General features: G+C 39.0%; 1 protein-coding gene across 35 annotated transcripts in view; it reads left to right on the top strand.

The window, feature by feature from the left end:
* Positions 1–19891, top strand: part of LRMDA (leucine rich melanocyte differentiation associated) — a 728564-nt gene that overhangs the window by 1342 nt on the left and 707331 nt on the right. For 13 of the 35 annotated variants that reach the window (XM_085583463.1, XM_085583460.1, XM_085583453.1 and 10 more), the window contains exon 1: positions 16461–19681. In XM_085583463.1, the coding sequence (XP_085439589.1) occupies positions 19634–19681 (48 nt within the window). In that variant the 5' untranslated portion in view covers positions 16461–19633. Of the gene's footprint in view, positions 1–578; positions 661–15656; positions 15816–16447; positions 19682–19891 lie in introns of those variants that run through there. The other 22 variants (XM_085583468.1, XM_085583467.1, XM_085583466.1 and 19 more) reach the window with 10 other exon arrangements.

The raw sequence follows: 19891 nt of genomic DNA, 5'->3' as shown, positions 1-19891 counted from the left end.
CAACTGGAGTCTTACCTCTTTGCTCATTGTTGTGCTATGTGGCATACCTGGAGGTAAAGAAAAGATAGTAAGAAAATGTGCCAAATATTATAAAATGTAAGTTCAGCTTAAAAGTGCACACGCAGCCACTTCTGTCCTGTGGTCAAATGAGATTAAATGACTGAGCCACCAGTAAGGTGGGAGGGAAAAAACCTACGTGATTAAGTTTAAAATCTTACAAGATGACAAAAGGAACATTTGAGGGTTACTTATGAAAGGATAACATAAACTCTATTTGCAAAATTCCCCATGTTTAAAAGAAAAAGCATTAGCCAAACAAGTGTCTGCAGCAACATTTCTTCTCGATCACTACTCTCAATATCTGAACAATGAAAACTTGTTCTTCTAAATTTAATGTACTTTCTAAGCGGAGTTTTGCATGTTTGCTGAGAATAATTAAGGACACATACTGTTTCATCTAATTGTATTTTTTTTTTTTTTCATTAACTGAGCAAAGTGTTCCACTTTATGTAATTTCTTTCCCACAAAAAAACCCACCTGAGACAGATTTCTTTCTTCTTTTTCTGTATCATTCACAGAAAGTTCATATTCTTAATGGATGACAAAGTCGGCAGTAGCATGAGAGTGTGAAGAGGATTTTCCCTGACCAGTTTCATTCAGGTACTCCCAGCTCTGATAAATGTACTACATTTAGTGTTATGAGTAGAGATTAAAGACACAAGTCTTTACAGTAAATTCTGTTCAAGTAAACTTAAACTGTGGCCATTGAAGAACAGAGACTAGACAGAGTTAGCGACACTTAAGTTTCAATTTCCAGGTCTACCATTAACAGTGTTCAACTACATTTTGTGGCTCTATATCTGTGAAACAGAGTCCTGGTATTTAGTTTTCCATTACAAAGAGTTGTAATCAGGATAAGACAGTAAATGCTTTAGTGCATTACCATGGCAGAAAAATACATAATCTCACACTGCCTGTAGAAAAGCTGTGACATTATGCGGTGTGACTTGCTGTATAATAGCATAGTCAAATCAAGAGGATCATCTCATTCCTGTTTAAATGCCATCATTTCTTGTCAGAATTAAATATGCTGGTGCTACTGCAAGTTCGGTGTTTTGCGGTAGTCATTGGAAACAAACATGCATCATCAAGGTTTCTTATTCCTCCACTAATTTTCAAATTAATTAAATGATGTAATATGACTTAGGCATGTAATGATGACATTTAGTTCTTTGAATTAGTAGTTGCTAACCATTTCTATAATATCAGAAGTTAGTGTTCTTACTGTTTACTTTATATTTATGCAATATGATGTTTTTACCTATGACCTTGAAATCATGAATAATTATGCTAGTAGGACAAAGGTACAAATGCTATTATTATATTGCACTGGTAGTCTTCTTTGAATGTCATTATATACAAGGGGAAAATCAATTATCAAAACACCATTTTTGAAATGTAATTTATTAACACTGTGTAAGAGTATTCTTTGGTTGAATAGCTCTAAGACAGTGATAATATAATGGCATTGTGGCTACTTCAGTTAGGTCTTGCACCTTCTCTCCATGGACTGAAAGATGAAATTTTTTCATTTACTTGTGTATGAAAACAATTGCACAGTAGTAAGCAGCTGTTTTGTTTCAGTAATCACCCATTGTCTCATTCCCACATTCCCACATGATCTGAATGGGAACCTCCCAAATTTAAGTGCGATACTTTCATATTTATTATGGATATTTAATATAAAAGTATGTTAATTAGAAGGAGTAATGATTGAACTGAAATGATAATATTTAGGAAAAACAGTAAAGATTACAACCCATTTAAAAAAGATGCTTCACTTTCTCTGGACTGTTGGTATCCATTTGTATCTGTTGTTGTTAATAACAAGTAATATTCATAAACCAAAGGGGAAAACATAAGAATCTGGATGCCTTTTTTGTTACTTGTCAAGAAAACTATGTAAAGTAGACAGGAGTTTTTGAAAGGGTATATTTCTAATTATGGCAGTAATATAAACATCTGTGGAGACGTAATAGGCTCTTTATCATGAAGGTAAAAGCTGTTCTTGGGCAGAACTGTCTCCTTTAAATATGGCTCTTAAAATCAGTTGCACCACAAAGAAAACTGGAGCTCGGTTGTGGATATGGAGATAAGTTGATCTTGATTTTTTTTTGGCCAACATTTGAAATTTCTGTGACTAGGATGACATGAAAATCTCAGTTATGTTCAGTGGCAAAGGACAAGATTAGTTCAGCTGAGTTCTGGGTGAGCAACCTGGTGTAACACAGAGAAAAGTTGAAAGGAAATACGGTTCTTTCCTGTGGCAGTCTGTAGTTCTATTTATATATTTATTATGGAGTAATGAAAGCAGTAACATTTTTACAGTGAACAGTAAATAATCATGGGATGCCAAAATACCCAGTCCTGGGTAGGGTATATTTATGTTTGTAGTATATACACACACAAAAAAAAGTGCTACCTCTTGGAGGAGTGTTTGGCTAAAGATGGTTTGGTATTTTTTACACAATCTTGGCTGCATGTCTCTAGATAGATCAAATGTTTATCAATGATGCCCTTATATCTTCCCAGAAGACCTGTGTATGCTTGCTTCTGGAATATTATTAAGTACTTCAGGAAGAAAAAAAAAAGATCTTTAACAGCTACAGATTTCTCCAGTTATCTGTCCTCAGTGTGGGCACTAGAATATCAAAAGATCTGTTGCACTGGGGACTTCCTAAGACTTTGAAAGGCAGGGTGAATTTCATCCTTAGAAGTTTAAGAACTGAAACAGACTCCTAAAGTACAGAAAAATTAATTGAGCAGTTATAAAGACATCAAATTGATGACACCAGAGAATGAAGTGTAGAATGTCCTCCCCTGCCTTGCCAGAATAATTAGAGAACAGTTCATTCATATCCTCTCTGTTGTTTCTGCAAAAATATCAGTTGTGTGATGGGACTTCTACAATGGCAATGCCTACGAATTCAGCTCACAGATTATTTAACAGCTGGAGAGTGGCAACACCTTTCATACAGACTTTTAGACAGTAGCCAGTGGTCACTGGCTCCATGTTTTACCTTCCAAATGTAAAGTTATTGGAATTTTTTACTTCTGCTCATATACTATGGATGACTTTGATTCTTTGCCCTTTTCCCACTAAGGATTTTTGCTTCACCTTTAAGTGACAAGTTCAGATATGAAGTTCTTGATTTGTGTCAGTTTAGGTCAGTTGTGAATACAGTTTTGGAATAAAAATGCTTAGTCTTCTGCGTTTCTATTCCATATAAAATAAAATTGCCTAAAGATATCCACTGTAATCTAATCTATGATATTCTGATATATATGCTATCAACTTTAACATTTTTAAATCTTAAGCAAATATATAATATCACTGTTTAATACAAATATATCTGAATTATCATAAATATATTTAATGCATAATGCATGTCACAGGTATTATTGTCAGTAATAGGTGAGGAATAACACTAGGATAATTTTAAGAAGTAGAGAAAATAATTTCTTATAGTTTGTGTTTTTCAGGGAGTTGGTTTCTAATAACAACATTTTGGTCATAATACATTTCTAACATAACTTAAATGACTTGTGCAAATTACTGAACTAACCTGAGTGCTTTTATTATACCCAAAACACTGCAAGTGTCTTGTTTTACAAAAATGTGTATAAAACCTGTTCAGCTCTTTTGCTTGCTTCAAGTCAAACAGTAAAACAAATTTTTCTTGCTTACAAAGGGAAAAAGCCCTCTCCTTAGCCCTGTGTGTGAATTGTGAGGTGCCAGTGAGTGGGAGAGGAACCTTAATGATAACTCTGTTTTCCCTAATAGTGGGGAATCCGTAGATGATAGACATTTATGGAGAGAACAAGTATCAGGTGAAGGAGGGAACATAGCTTAGGCACCCTGTGGGCTGCAGTGGTGCTGAACCCAGCATGATTGCTCCAAGGGAGGGTGAACTGTCCCTGCTGGGAGCTGGTAAAAAGCTTTCCTTCAGCTTTCCATGACTCTGAGGTGCCAAGCCAATCAAGGCTGTACCTACCCTGTCAATTTAAGGTGCTCTCAGGCTTTGCTTGCGTACACTGTTCACTTTTATGCTTCCCCCTGGAACAAATAATTTCCTTCCTGCTAACAGAAAGTTTGAAGCTGGCTTAGCAGGCAGTTCACTTCATTGGGTATTGCACTGGGATCATATAGACTCATGCTGGACTTAATTTTCGCTACTCATGTGAAGTACACCAAAATCCAGAAGGCCTTGGCTATTCATGTGTCCCTTCAGTGCCATCAGACATGTGCCACACATTTTATGTCTCATACCAAATTGTAGAAATCTGTCTGAAAGTAATGTGGCCTTTAATTTTTTAGCCTTCTGACTTTTAACCAGTGACTAAACAAAACTGTGATGTTGTAGGGACACACAGGTATGAAATGAAACTTGAGAAGATCTGGCTTGCTGGAAGTAGCTTAGGCCAGTGCTGAGGAAAATTTTCTCAGTAGCACACAAAAAAAGGGGGCTTGGTGGCACCTTGGCATGGCTGCTTCTGATCATGGAGATGAGTATCTTGAAGGAAAAGCCTTGAAACCTACCTACTGAAAAGTTAAGGATGTCAGTAGTGCCCTTATATCTTCCCAGAAGGCCTCTGTATGCTTGCTTGTGGAATACTGGGGGGGAGCGGGGGAAGATCTTTAAGAGCTACAGGTTTCTCCAGGTACTTGTCCTCAGGGTGGGCACTAGAATATCAAAAGATCTGTTGCACTGGGGTGGATGAGAGGCAGCATGGCCTCAGGAACCTCTAGCTGATACAGACTGTGCAGGAGTAAAAACCTGGTGTTGCAGACTTTCCCTTGTGCCAGGCCGATTTCCCCTCTTGAATGAGCTGGGGCTGCCAGACACCACAGCATTATGACTGTCCTCTAGGTGTCCTCTAAGAGGTTTTTGACATGCTGTCACTAACTGATACATTGGGTCAGATTGCTTTTACAGAGCACACCTGAGAGCTCGTGTTAGACATGAAGCGTTGATTAAATGATTACAAGATATGCACAGTACTAGAATGGCCCATGGCTGGAGGCAGTAAGGAACAGTTGTGGGGCCAGTTTGGAAATCAGCCCATTCCACTCAGGACTTGGAGCCGAGGCTTTCTTCTCTTACAAGGAAGAAATACAAGGCCATTATAGACTCTTCAGTATTTGGCTCAGGATGTCAATGGCAATCTTAGTGACTCTTAATAAAATGCCATGTTGGACATGGAAAAAAATGAAGTGCGAGAATAGAGGTTGCCTCTACACTCTGGGTTCTGTTGTTTAGTTCATGGATGTAATGATAGTCTTGAAGTGTTAATGAAGATTAAATTATATCACCCCTATATCATCCCTGCTTCATTTGGTGCAAAATCTCCAAGACAGAATGCCAAGAGGTCATGATCTGTCACTGACCCCTTTGAGAAGTATGGTAGCAGAACAATATAGCAAAGTGGCCTATTTTTTTTTCACCCACACAGAACATACAGAAGTCTGATAAAAAATGAGAAACCTGTACTTGTTTCCATATCAAGTTAGAGGACTGGAAGCAATAAAGGATTATAAGTTAAGCTATTAATAAGAAAGCACTTTTAAACTAGTAAATTGTGAGTACTAGATATTAGTACTAAAAGTATACAGAAAAGTTATGCAGTTATGCTTGCTAAATGAGGGCTACATTTAGACTGTACACTTGCAAACACACTGGTTTGCCATTTTGTAATCAGTGATAATTATAGTACCTCAGCAACAGGGTAAACAGGAGGGACTTTATTTTGCACATCATGACATTGAAATAAAATTATCTTCTAGTGACATTAAACTGGCAATTTTGACAGAATTAATATTATGTGAAACTATATGGTTATGTTAATTGGATTCATCAATTTTTGTTGTTAAAACAAGCATAAAGTAGCCTAGACTTACTTTAAGGGAGTCAGTTGAAAAAAAACTCTCCAACTTGTACAAAGTGGATGTTCTGTTCAGTGTGAGATGCTTAGCCTGGCTTGGGGAGTGGGGAGAGTTTAGTATGGGCTGCACTTCTGGGCCACTGTTTTTGCTTTGATCTGAGGACCACATCTTGTGGAATTTCTGTAGAAATCTCTTGATCATGCATATTTACCTCTGTACAAGAATTTGTAAAGCAATGGTTTGTTTCACAAGAAAAGATAGAAGTCCTGTTAGAGCCCAAAGTTTTGTAATTGATTCTGAATTTTATTTTTATACTTTCCATTCTACAAGAGGGGAAATAATTTTTAATTACACATGGAGAAATGATTATAATTCGTGGGTTTTATCCCCACTCCTGAGTCGTATTAGCAAGACAGCCAACCTTTCAAGCCATCCCCAGTGTAACTAACTGTAAAATTGGGATATTAATGCTTAATTGAGATGGGTATAGTAGGGCTTAATTGATTAATGTATGTAAAATGTAATGAAATTTATAGGTGAATGACATTTTAGAAATGCTAGGTAGGACTTTCTTTATATTTTAACATAAGCAGTATAAATAGCAGCAGGAACTGATCATTATGAACAATTTTTACAAACACATTTACTTATCTTTCCACTGAAAGACAAATTAATATACTGTACAGTGAATACAATTTGAAGTGGTAAATGTAGAAGAGAATTAACATGCATTTCCATTCACTAGAAGGAGAATATGAATGGTAATAAATTTCCTTGTAGATAACAATTTGAAAATATTATTTTCAATATGTCAGTTTATGGGCCAGTATGATGAAATATATATATATTCATTATATATAAATGGTCATTAAGCTTAAAATAGAATCTCTAAAGTCAGTGAACTTGTCAAGTCTTCTTTTTGCTTACTTGCCTGTTTAGTTGGTGAAGGGTTTGGTGTTAGCTTTTCTGCTTTAACAGAACAATTTTAAATGTTACTATAAAACAGATATGCTCAACATTTTTTTTTTGTTATTTGTACAGATGATATGGAGACTAAAACATAACATACAACTTAGGGAGGACCACTGTTTGCAATGAATAATGCATGACTTTGGCTCGGCTTCTTTATTTTTATTTTTCCACTTGGATAGTGAGAAGGATCTAGAAACAGGTTTTTGTAAAGATGGAATGGAAAAACTATTGTCAAAGTTTTAATGGATCTAATTCCTATATGACAGGACTGCTTGACTCACAAGTTGAATTTTTTTTCCTGCATTTTCTGTTCACAGTTATGCCATTTTCTTGTTAAAGAACAGTTTTGGCAGAAAATACCTTGCCCTGCACTGGGCTCCTTTGTTCTTGCACTTGCTTACTCATGATTTTTTTGTTTTTGAAGAACTTAAAATTGTATGACTAAATTGTGATAGATGCAGGAGAACCTGGAGAACCTAGAACAGAAATGTCTCATAGGACCAGCAGGTACTATAGATCTACAATCTACAATTAGTCACTCTTTCTGCTTTGTCTTATGTAGGAAAGGTGATTATGCATGTTATTGAATTGGAATGATTTCTCAGTTAGTGTACTTTTTTTATGCAAGGAGAGTAGAAGAAAGGAACAAAACACTAAAGTCACCATTCAGGAGAGTGAAATTAAACTAAACCACCTAGCTTTCCCATGTATTCTCTCACATTTGCAAGAAGTGTAAAACCTGTTTCTTGTAGTTTTCATGTTTATGTATATCTCTCTATTTTAATAGACAATATATTTCTTGTGGAGACCTATGGAACTTTCAGCTTTCAGCTCTTCCTTCTTGCATCATGTGTGTGCATGTTCTTTTCCTAGTGATGTCTCCATATGCAAAATTAATGCTGGCTGTGCTATATTTATCCCTCCTCACCCAGAAGGATGGGTGGATGAAAGTAATAAGTGAATAATGGGAAAAGTTGCTGTTTAACAATCTGCAGCGGATGGTGGCTTTTGTTTGGGCTGTGTTCTTTCTTAACCATCCAAATTGTTAGCAACTTCCATACGTTTCTGTGGGAATCTTTAGTACTTAAAAGGTATAACAAAAACTAGCAACTGCTTTGGAACTGAACAATAGGGAACAAAAATATTTGCTACTTAAAATACAGAAGTTATTCCATATTCAAGTTCAGGAGGTTGACTATTAATTGGACTCTATTCCTGCTTACTATCTTTCTCAGCAGAGTATAATCTATCTGTTATCTCTGTGGAAGGCTGTGGTTCTCCCCTTTGCTGGTATAACCTGCTCAAAGATGGAAGATTAAAGAATGAGGCCGTGAGAAGCAGGGTAGAACCTGTTAATGTCAGGTGTTCCCACACCTTGGCTTGATCTCCTTCCTGATGATACAGTTTTCTGTTGGGGTAAAGACACATAGCATAGGCTCTTAGGGGCATAGGGCCCCATCCAATGTGTATTTTCAGTAGTATATGCCTATTTATAGATAGGTCTCTTATTATACAGTGTTTGCAAAACAAGATGCAGAATGTGTCTTCTTGGATTAATCACATGAATATAGTTCTTCTTGAGAAACATCAAAACTAAACAAAACCCCTACAAAACAAACAAACAAACAAAAATCCCCTCCTCCTCCCCTTCCCTAGTCTGGTAATTTAGTTCTACAGTGAGCTGCCAAGACAGCTGGAACAAGAGAGAGCAGCTCAACGAAAGCTGCTCTGGCCTCTGCACCCACTTCCTCTGTTTTTGACCTTTGTATTCAAGCACTTCCTGCAATAATTTTGTTTTGTCTTTGAAACCAGCACAGTGTGACAGACAGTTGCTGCCCCAGACATTGTGACAGAGATCTGTAACAAGAAAATACCTCTGTGAACTGCAAATCTGTTATTTAGAATAGAACTGCAATGTTGTATGACCTCAAATTAGACTTTATCCTAGCTTTAGTACCCTTTTCCCCTGAGTTCTGATTGTTGCATTCTTATGAGCAAGCATCAATGCCCAGAGATGTACAGTTGCTTCAGTACTGCAATTTACTTTCCCACGATTGTGCAGCCAGCCAACCTGAAATTCACCTATACATAAAGGATTGTAGGAAGTATAGCACTTCAAATATGTTGTGAGTCAGTCGTCTTAGGCTTAGAAAAAAATAATCTCTGTGTATTTGTGCAACATATAATTATAGAAGAAGTGGTAGCAAAAGCTTCTATACCAAGCTTACTGAATTCTTTCAAATTAAAAAAAAAAAATCTTATGATCTTATTATTAAGTGTTTTGGGCCTCCATGATTAGCAACAGTACTTTGAAACTTGGCAGAAGGAGAAGTTTGGCATCCTTTTGATGGATTTATGAAAAAAAAAAATAGAGTGCATAAATTATAAGGGACTGAAAAATACATTTTCACATCTTTGGTTTGTGCTATACATTCAGTTTTGACTACATGTCCAAATCTTGAAATAATCTACAAAGCTTGTGGATGCCCCATGTCAGCATCTTTTTTCTGTGTGCTGTACTGTAGATGGGACAAACAGAGAATCATTATCACCATTAGGCTTGGAGTAACTCTTGCTGCAAGTATCGTCTGCTTGGAGTAAATAATTTATGTTTCTTGCCCATCTTTTTATTTGACATAATAATTTTTGTCATGTAATACCTACACCAAGCAAGACAAAACAAGACAGAATACTGTGTACAGTTAGGGTATCAGACCTAGGTCTTGGGAAGTGCAGCTTCAGTTCCCCAGATGACTACAAATAATAAATATAAGTTTTTATACTAATAAAATATCCAGTCTATGCTGCAGTTCCTTTTTTTTTTTTTTTTTTGTAGGATAATAATAAAATTTTTCTATTTTCCTGGCATAGCGTGAATTAATGTGAATTAATGCATTAAAAATGCTAGAGGTTCTGGTAATACAGAGCATTGAGGAACTTAGTGATATTTTACCTGGTTAAGGTAATTTACTTATCGCTGTCCAATCTATAGTCTAAAGGAAACAGAATTATGTATATTCTAAAACACAACCAACCAAACTCCAAAATCCACTAAAAGATAACTCTGTACCACATCATATCTTATGAGAAGGCAGAAATAAATTGCACAATTAATTGTTGCTATGTCTTAGTTGTTGAGGATGTAACTTGTTAAACATCATTTTAGCCTAATAGCTATAGTGTGCTATATAGTGTAACATTAGGGATTTTTAATTGTATTTGGGTCATACCATGGTCAACAAAACTATCATTACTTTTATTGGAAGCGAGATGAGATTACTAAGCACAAATTTTATGAAAGGGTTTTTTTTCCCTGCCATCAAAGCTTTTATGTTGTTCTGTTTTTTGAAAACTCAGCTTATAGAATAATGCATTTTGAAGTATATACATAAACTTACCTTAAAAGAATGCTAACAATGTTACAAAATGAAGCTTTTCAAAAACATCAGAAGATGTTGAACTTCAGGGTGCCTTTGTAATAAAACAGTGAGTGAGCTTATGGGCTGCATTAATTCACAATGTCCATGTAGCTTCACTCATATCACACTTCTGCCATATAATAGGAAAATAATAACCGAATATATCCCAGAGATGGTTTTAGACATAATTCTGTTTTTCTTGGGGACACTGGAGGAATGAAGGAGTCAAAATGCAAGAAGTAGGAAATACATCAGATTGGACACTCTGCTTTTGTGTTGCGAGAAAGGGTAAAACTCAAAAACTCTCGATGAATGTAGAAATATTAATCCCCCTATCTTTCTCATATGAGTCTCCACAAGAATGGAAAAATGTAAATCATGGCCATTAGTTAACAGTAGGAAAGCAAGCCCAGAGTAGTTACATGAGCCTACAGTAGCATGAGATAACCAATTTTCATTGACTGCTTTTTTGGACTGATTTATCCTGCAGAGTTTCAAACACTCCAGCATGGGCATACTTCAGAAAAAGCCCTAACACTTTAATGTCACTCAGATGTTCTTAAGTTTTATAGCACTATATCACACTGTCATACTAATAATGTTCAAAAAAAAAGGTGTACCAGTGTATTGAATACGTATGAATAACTTGCTTTTCAGATCCCTTTAACCTGTTTATATTTGGCTGTTAAGTATTCTTATAAATGACAGTATGAGAACTAGTTTGGAGATAGGAAAGAAGAATCCTAATTTGCAGCCGTTCAACTTAGGAATGGCAAATGACATAATCATTACTGTATTTCTTTCTGTAGGACTAAAGTACACACTTTATTGTACTTTACCTTCTTTCTGTCAGGGCTTTTTTTTCTGCTTGTTGCATAGCAGGGAGTGCTAGTGATGCTGTTTCTTGGGAGACATCTGAAGTTATTAGTTTGGACATTAAACACCCTATTTAACTCTTTGTGAATAAAAACAGGTGTAAGGGAAGCTACATATGAATAAAATGTTCCTCTGGCAAAACAGAGTAAAATTTCTGTACTACAGACAATCTTTCTCAGCTAAATTGATTCAGTTTGTATTCACATCGTATTGCTCTGGATACTTACTAACAAATATTTTGAGACAATATTTGAATTGTTAGCATCAAGAAAATAAGTTCTATGGATAAACTGTGAGCCAAATTTTCTGAAGGTCAAGTTGGAACAATTCTGTTACTTGGTTGAGATTTTTTGTTTGAAATTATTTGCTTCAGAAAACTGTTCAAACACACTATTTTGTCAGGAGAAATTATATATATATGCTTTTTTTTTTTTTAAAGTAGACAATAGTTTATTTGACTTTGAAATATAGGATAATTTTATTTGTGTACATGCAGGCATACATGCATAGTGTGCTGCAAGCTGGAAAACAGATCTTTTTGATTAACTCAAATATTTTTATAACTTTCAGTTAATGAAAAAGTTAGGATTGCTATTATTTGAACATTTGTAAATGTTCAGTGCTCATTTAAGATGGGGAAATGCTTGTATACAAAGGCTTTATATGAAATGACATAATTAATTTGGTGCTTGGTGCTATGCCATATTTACTGGTTTGTGTTAGCAAATTATTTAATCAGTTGATCAATGATATTTCCTGTTTGTAACTAAGTATACATTTTAAGCAATTGACTCCTAAAATGGCACTAAGCTCTTTTATTATATGAAGAACTCATTTATAAGAAGCAGATCTGATGGGTACCTATAATGGTTCCAACATATTTCTTCCCATTTGTTTGGAGGTGGTTTCCAGGTATTATTTTGAACTTAAAATACTCTTTATTCAAAGAACAGGTCAGCATATATATGTATGTATGTGTATAAAAGATGTACTGAGCATATTAGTGTAACTTAAACCTCTATTTTTTTAAAAGTCCATGTTGATTTTTTCTGTATGTAACTCACATATCAAGCAGTTTTGGCAATTCTCTGTTAAAAAGCTAAGGAAATCTTATTGAATAGTCCATACAGAAGTGCCACCTAACTGCAGTGAAAGTGATTATTTAAATAAACAAGTGATTTTAATATTTTTTTTTTCCATATAAATGTAAAAAAAGACATTTCAAAGATCAGCTATGGCAAACTGTCAGGTAAGCTATTTTAGCCTCTACAAAGAATCCTCACAAAACTTTCAGCTTCTGAGAAACCCCTGAAAAATATATTCTCTAAATACAAACTAGTCCTTTGAAGCTTTACGCATATAGGCAGTGCTATCAAAGCTAAATAAAGCCTTCAGATGATGCAGGTTGTGTGGGGCCAAGAAGGTTTTGAGATGCTCAGAAATACAAATACATATGGTAAGGTGGAAAACAGCCTAAACCCAGAGGCTGTCTCATGTTCATCTAGGATCTGTGCCACTGATGATCAGCTGGCTCAAAAGCTGGATAAGTCCTTTGGTATTTACATTGCACTGTGATGGATTTTAGCTTTATAACGTGGGGCACAAACCAACGAGCACATTGACTCATGTGCCTGAAATCTGAGACTGTGGTATAACTTTGTTACAATTGAAGATTAGATGTTACAAAATAGTCCTTCAGGGGCAGACAGCTGAGTTTTCATTGCTTTGGAAAATTATGTGCAAGTGATGGGTACTTAAGAACTAAGGGAATAAAGCAGACTCTAAAATTACAAAGTTTGAGAAGTTCACCAATAATCCTGTAGGAAACTGGGAGCTGAATTAGGATTTTTGAGATGTAAGTTTTCAAAGTCTAGGGAACAACCAGAATAAGACAATAATCTCTCTTCTCCTTTCCTCTGTTCCAGGGAGTTTTGTTTTTCCCTTCCTTTACAGTATAATAGTCCCATTTTGTCACTGTGGTCGGTAGCACTCCCTTTTTCTTACACACCATGGGATTTGGATCTATTATTTATCCATGGCAGATAACAATCTAGACCATGTCTGTACAAGAAAACATTGAACTGGTTTCAAAAGAATGACTATAAGCCTGGTGCACTTAAAACAGTTTGCCACCTCTTTAAGTTGTTTTTGTAATTTAGAAAATTCAGCTTGACTGATTGAAGAGATGATAAAGTCAATTTAAGTCACCCGGTTTAGGGAGATGCACTTGCAACTTTTCCCTCTAGACAAGGTCTTGCCTAGTAAGTAGGAGGATCAATGGCAGGTTAATGCAACTGGCAGTGTAAGAAGCTGGAAAACCCCCCTAAACTTGCTATTAGTTGTGTGGGCTATTTTGTAAACTATTTAGGCTGCGATTTTTTTTTCTTCATAGGTATCTCTAAAATGACAGACAACACTCCACTAAAATTAATCATAATAATGTAGATAATGATCTACTAAATTGTTTTCAATATAGTTATTCCAATTTTACATGAGTGTAGTACTGAATTGAATTTACTCCACTAAGGCAAATACTGTAGCAGTGGGCCGCTTGAGCCTTGAGCTGTATGTGTTCATTCTGGTGGGAACCACATGCTTGTAGCTAAAAGAGAGATAAAAACTAGATACAGAAAGAGGAGAATGTATTGCTTTGTTTAAAACTACAGTTCACATAGTACTTGTTTTTCTTGGCATATGTTATTTACTATATAATCTAATAGATAAATAAAGGCCCTGATGGTTTGAAGCATGCTGAGTGATGATCTGAACCAGCAAGTATGCCTGGATGGAAAACTCTTACTTAGAGAAACAGAGCTTTTATTCATCAGTGTAGGATCAGCTTATTTGCTGTGGCTGAAGGGTTTGATTCTTTTGTCTTACATGATATAAGGAAAATTAGATCATGCAAAGCAACAGAGTTATTCATTGGCCATCTATTGATTTTTTATGCATGTTGGCCCACTGACATTTCTAACACAATACATTAAAACAACAGGGAGGAAGAACATTTTTTTTTCCTCAGCTCTTTGCTCTGTGTTTCCTGTCCAGCAGTCACTGAAGAAGGAGGGATGGCTGTAGAGAAGGTGCAGTGCCACAGCTGTACCAAGAATTTATTCTGTTGATACCAGGAGATAGAGCAGCAAGTACAGTATTGGTTTCTGCTGTGTTGCTGAATAAACTCAAGGAAGTGGTTTGCAGTGAAGAATACATATCCTCCTGAAACTTATTTCCCTTCACAGCATGTGCCTCCGCTTTCAGCAAGAGTGAGTTATGCTATATTAGCAATAAAGGGGAAAAATGAGCCAGATTTTTAAAGGTGCTTAGGCAGCTGAAGAGGTAGGTAGATGACTAATAGGATTTAGGATCCAGGCTTGGGAAACCTCTAAAAGTGTAATATAAAATTCTAATAGAAAACTAGCTCCTCTAGTTTGCCTGAACAGTGATAACCTACCATCATGCCATTATTTTAATTAGTAAATTCTTGTGTCCTGGAAAGACTAATTTGACAGGGTTTTCTGATAATTCCAAAGGTATTTCTGGTTTCCACACAAATTGTCCAATTGTCCTATATTCTAGAGACAAAAAATTGCTATAAGAATATGGACCTTTCCTGAAGATAGCATTTTTTTTTTCCTGCAGGAGTTGCTTTAGGAGTGACATACATCTCTTCAAAGGCAAATTATGCTTTATGCCACAAATTAATGAGCTGCTTACTAGTTGGAAAGTCAGTACAGATAATGTTCAAAGTAATCTAGTGCCTTATGGGAACTGAAATCTAAGACGGGATCCCTCTGTCAGTGTCACAGATCGGCTATTTCCATCTCTTCCTGCTATGGCTATTCCGGCACCGTTAGAGCCCAGCACGGGGTGCAGCCCCGGCGCTGGGAAGGGCAGGGAAGCTGGGGAGGTCTGGAGAGCTGAGGGAGCCGGGGTTGTTTAGCCTGGAGAAGGCTTGGAGTAAGGATGGGGGCAGCTCCAAGGAGGGTTTAGAAAGGTGGAGGTCGGCCTCTTCTCTCAGGTAGCTGCCGACAAACGCACTTCAATCTGGGCCAGGGGAGATTTAGGTTGGACATTAGGAGGAATTTCTTAGCAGAAAGGGATTAAACGTAAGAATGAACTGCCCAAGGAAGTGGTGGAGTCACTGTCCCGAGGGGTGTTAAGGAAACACTGAACGTGGAAGCACGGAAACACTTCATGCCATGGTCTAGTTGGCGTGGTGGTGCTCGGTCCTAGGTTGCACTGGATGGTCTAAAAGGCCTTTCCCAACCGAGGTGGTTATGTCAGGCGCGGCAGTCGCTGTGTGCCGCTTCGGGCTCGCGTTCCAGGCAGGATGTGGCAGCGGGGCGGCCGCCGGACAAGGATGACAGTGCCCTGGTCACGCGGGCCGCGGCAGCCTCCCGCTGTCAGCCGCCCGCGGGGCCGCCCGGGGCCGTGGCTGCGCCCTCGGCCCGGCCGCAGCAGGCGGCGGGAGCTCCGCGCTGCCGCGCCCCCGGCCCGGCCGCGCTTCCGCCCGCGTCAGCTGATCTGCCCGGCAGCGGCCCGGCCCGCGGAACCTCGGCGCGGGCGCCCGCAGCATGGCAGGGGCCGTGGTGAGCGGAGCACAGGTAGGTGTCCGCGGCCCCACCTGCGCGCCAGCTCGCCCCGGCCGGCGCGTCCCCGCCCCCGGCACGGGGAGCGGCTGCTCCAGCTCCGCGCCGGCGGCCGCCTCTCTGCCGGTGCCGCTCCGGGTCGGGGCGGCCGGCGGACGCGCACGGGGCCGGGTTTAGTTTCCAGCCGCACCGCGCCACGGGACGCCGCGCGGGTATCGCCTCTGTCACCGCAGCGCTGTCCCGAGGCCGCCGAAGGGAAAGGGCTGAGGAGCGGTCCGGGGCTGCGCTCCGAGTCCCGCGGCTCGGGGGTGCGCTCCCAAAGCCGGCGGGTAGCGGAGCGCGGGGCCGGGGCAGGGCTGCGCTGCCCGGTGCCGCTGCCCGGTGCCGCTGCCCGGCGCCGCTGCCCGGTGCCGCTGCCCGGCGCCGCTGCCCGGTGCCGCTGCCCGGTGCCGCTGCCCGGCGCCGCTGCCCGGTGCCGCTGCCCGGCGCCGCTGCCCGGTGCCGCTGCCCGGTGCCGCTGCCCGGCGCCGCTGCCCGGTGCCGCTGCCCGGTGCCGCTGCCCGGCGCCGCTGCCCGGTGCCGCTGCCCGGCGCCGCTGCCCGGTGCCGCTGCCCGGCGCCGCTGCCCGGCGCCGCTGCCCGGTGCCGCTCCCGTGCGGCGGGCGCGCCGCCGGGGCTCCCGCGCAGCGCGCTCCCAGCGGGATGTGCTGCGGCTCGGCACGGCGCTTGCTCGGTCCGGCTGGGGGGGCCGCCGGAATGGGCTGAAGGAGGAGTGAAATCTGCTAAGTGTTGTTCCTCCTGAAACCGCCTGTGTGTGTTTCGGGGTGGTTAAAGAGAAGTTGGGAAATACAACACATCCTGCTGACTTTTGCTCAGCGCCTTGTATAGCTGCTGAAAAAATTTTTTTCTGAAACTTGATGACATTAGTGATGAACCTGTGGTTACAGTCAGAACATTTTTTTCCCTCCTAAAGAGAAGGAAGCTTGTCTTATTTTTGAAAATGGTTTGCCATTAAACCAGGGTGGTCCCCATCTAATCGCTTCTTTAATCTGGTCACTATTTCTATGTGGAATTCATGTGAATATACGTGTGATATGAAGGCAATTAATTGGCTAATTTTGAAGCTGCTGCAGGAAACAGTTCCTGTGGTCTCTGTGGTGCACCCTGGCACTGAGTGACACGCTACCTTCTTCCCTTGAGCATGCCTTGAGTCCCTTAATTTGGCTATGCGCCCAGCATACAATCTTCTATCAGCACGGAGTAAAATGTAATGCTCAGCTGACTGGAAATATTCTCCAGATATAATTCCCTTCAATGGGAGAGAAAATACAGTATTGAGAGTTCATACGTGACCTTTTTGGTGACATTCCTTAATAAAGACGTTACACTATGGGTTATTAAGATGACACTGTCATTGTAGAATGATCACAAAGACTAAATGGTGATACCTTCTGAAACTAAAGCAGAAGAGAGGTGCAACTGCTATTGATAGTTAACTTATGTTTTAAATATTTTGTAGCAACATATATTTTTCATTAATTGCATACAGTGTGTTGAAGGGTCTGCAAGAATATATCAGGCCTCTATAGCCTATCTGATGCTGGCCTTTGTGGGAAACTCTGAACATTTTGGTGGGGTATTGAATGGGCCACCAGTAATAACTGACTGACCAACCTTCAGTATATCTGAGTTGGAGAATTAGGCCATGGAAACCTCTACATCCAGTTTTTAATCCTGTCTATGACTGGTGTAGGAAAATCTATGGAATCTACTGTTACTGATGTGTCTTGCAGCCCAAGAGCTGGAGTATTGGGAAAAGTATGTTTGCTCTCATCTCTCAGTGGTGATATCACTGGATATGTACTTGGAAGCTCATAGTCATTTTGGGGGTGTTTGAAATGGAAGCAAAAGGAAGAATACTGAATTATGTACATTTTATTGTTTCCTGAGTAAATTATTTTGAACTGAAGCAAATAAAATGAAGAAATGTTCTTCTTTCTTCTGTCTACTGACTTCTTGTTTTATATTAGCATTGTATTGTAAGTGTGCTGAAGTGGATTCTGTGGAAGTAAAATGCCTTTACAAGGTCTCAGCATTGAAAGGCCATGATAACAATATGTCATCTGCAAATATGCCTGTGAATAATCTGTTTGCACTAGTTGTGTAAATATATTTGAATATTATAACTGTTCAAAGGCTGAACCTTTGAAACATTTTACGTACTTTGTCTCCTGTGTGCTCTAAATTACATTTGTATCAATATTTTTCTTCAATTTCTATTCTTGTGGCTAGGGCTTTGATGTCCAGGTAAGTTTCTGAAGCACTGTACACACACTGCAGGCAAGAGTCTCCTGCTCCTTCTCAGCCATTGCTCCCTGGGTGAAAGGCCAAGTGACGGTCTGTGCTCTTGCTGTGTTTGTTGTAGCTCCTCAAGACAGTCTTGTCCTCCCAGTGTTAATAGGCATCATATTTAGTCATTTCTGTTTCAACATGTTACATTGAACCAAATGCTTAATCCAAAGTATTAAGCTGTTAATGTGAGGCCTTTCAAAGAGTTTGCAAGCATTAATTGAAAGAAACCTACCATTCAGTGAAGAATGACATGGTTCTTTTGTGTATACCTTTGTGTATGCTGTAAAACACATTGTGGTTATGTTAGACGTAAACTGGAGGAAAAGCTTTACATATTTAATTCAATAAATTCTGCAAAACATTTTCTGTTATATCCAAACCATTAGGATGCCAACGACCAAAACAGTTCCTTTGCCTTTTATTCTTCTATTTGCTCAAGTTGTGTGTATATCTGGTAACAGAACATACTGCAAGAGCAGGTCTGATTTAGCAAGGGGAAGAAGTTGTTAAACTGAGCTTCAAGCTACCTGTTTTCTGCTCATAAAATTATTTCACTGTTGTCAGCTTTATCTGTTGAAGTTATTGAACAAAATGAATTAAATGGAATGCCATATAGTATTATCAGATGCAATCATTTTTAGAGCGTAGGAGATCAGGATGACTTGCAGAAGTACATACTGTCAGTCTGCTCTGCAGAGGAGTCTCTGTTTTAACAGAAGGTGGAATACTATCAAAACAATTTTGATGGATTTTTTGCATATTTTTCATCCAGCATATTTTAGACTAGTGGGATTGGTATTGAAATTGACTTTATAATTAAACAAGTGGATAATAACAGTGTTGTATAGATAGTGGTCTAACATGGTTCTTAACTTGCTAGTTGGTCATTAAGGAAAACTTAATATTTCTGCTGCACAAAATCTGAAATATCTGTATTTTGAGCACAGAAGGGATGAGCCAATATAGATGTATAGAATTCTTGACAATAGTTTTGCAAAGCTTTGTGAGATTTCTTTGAATAAATCAAACCAATGACTTGTAAAACAGTACAGCAGAAATAAGAGAAAAAATGCAGCTGCTTTACTTTGTGTTCTTCTGGAAATATTATCAACTCAATCCTGACTAAAAACAAATAAAAACAAACAGAATCTGAGTAGACTGGTTTTTGTGCTGCCACTAATTCTTCCTGTGTTTGCTAAAGATGAGTTAGATGGGCTGGTATGAAAAGGAGTACACGTACATGAGGGGTAATGAGAAGCCAGAAATCTTTTTCGTGGCTGTCTGAGAAGAAGCTGCATGCCTCATTTTGATGGTCATGGGCAGCCCTCTTGCTCTATCTCTAGTGTGTTACTGGGAGTAATAATCTTCTCAGGGAATGGTTAGGATGGATTGACCATACACTGCTGAGGTTTTTCTGCACCTAAATTTAGAAAACAACTTTTGTTTGTTGTATATGAAGGGCCAAACTGGAAGATCCTTTGGATGGCTTCTGATCCTTCAAACAAATTTCTTCTGGAGCATGTCAGAATGGTAATGTGAAGTAACATTAGATCCAAGTATTAATAGTGAAATAGAAGAAATGTGGTATATTTAGTCAAAGTATTTTACCTGCAAGGAGACAAAATGTACATAGAGACTATAGATGTAATAAATATTAAGTTGGTGGTATCAATAGGAAAATGAGTTTGTGTGATAGATTTTATAGCTGTAAAACTTAGGTAGTTTAAAGCTGTAATGCCA

This window comes from Lonchura striata, chromosome 6 (genome assembly GCF_050655825.1).
Source record: "Lonchura striata isolate lonStrDom1 chromosome 6, ASM5065582v1, whole genome shotgun sequence".
NCBI classification, from domain to species: domain Eukaryota; kingdom Metazoa; phylum Chordata; class Aves; order Passeriformes; family Estrildidae; genus Lonchura; species Lonchura striata.
This window is presented reverse-complemented; position numbering and strand designations above follow the sequence as displayed.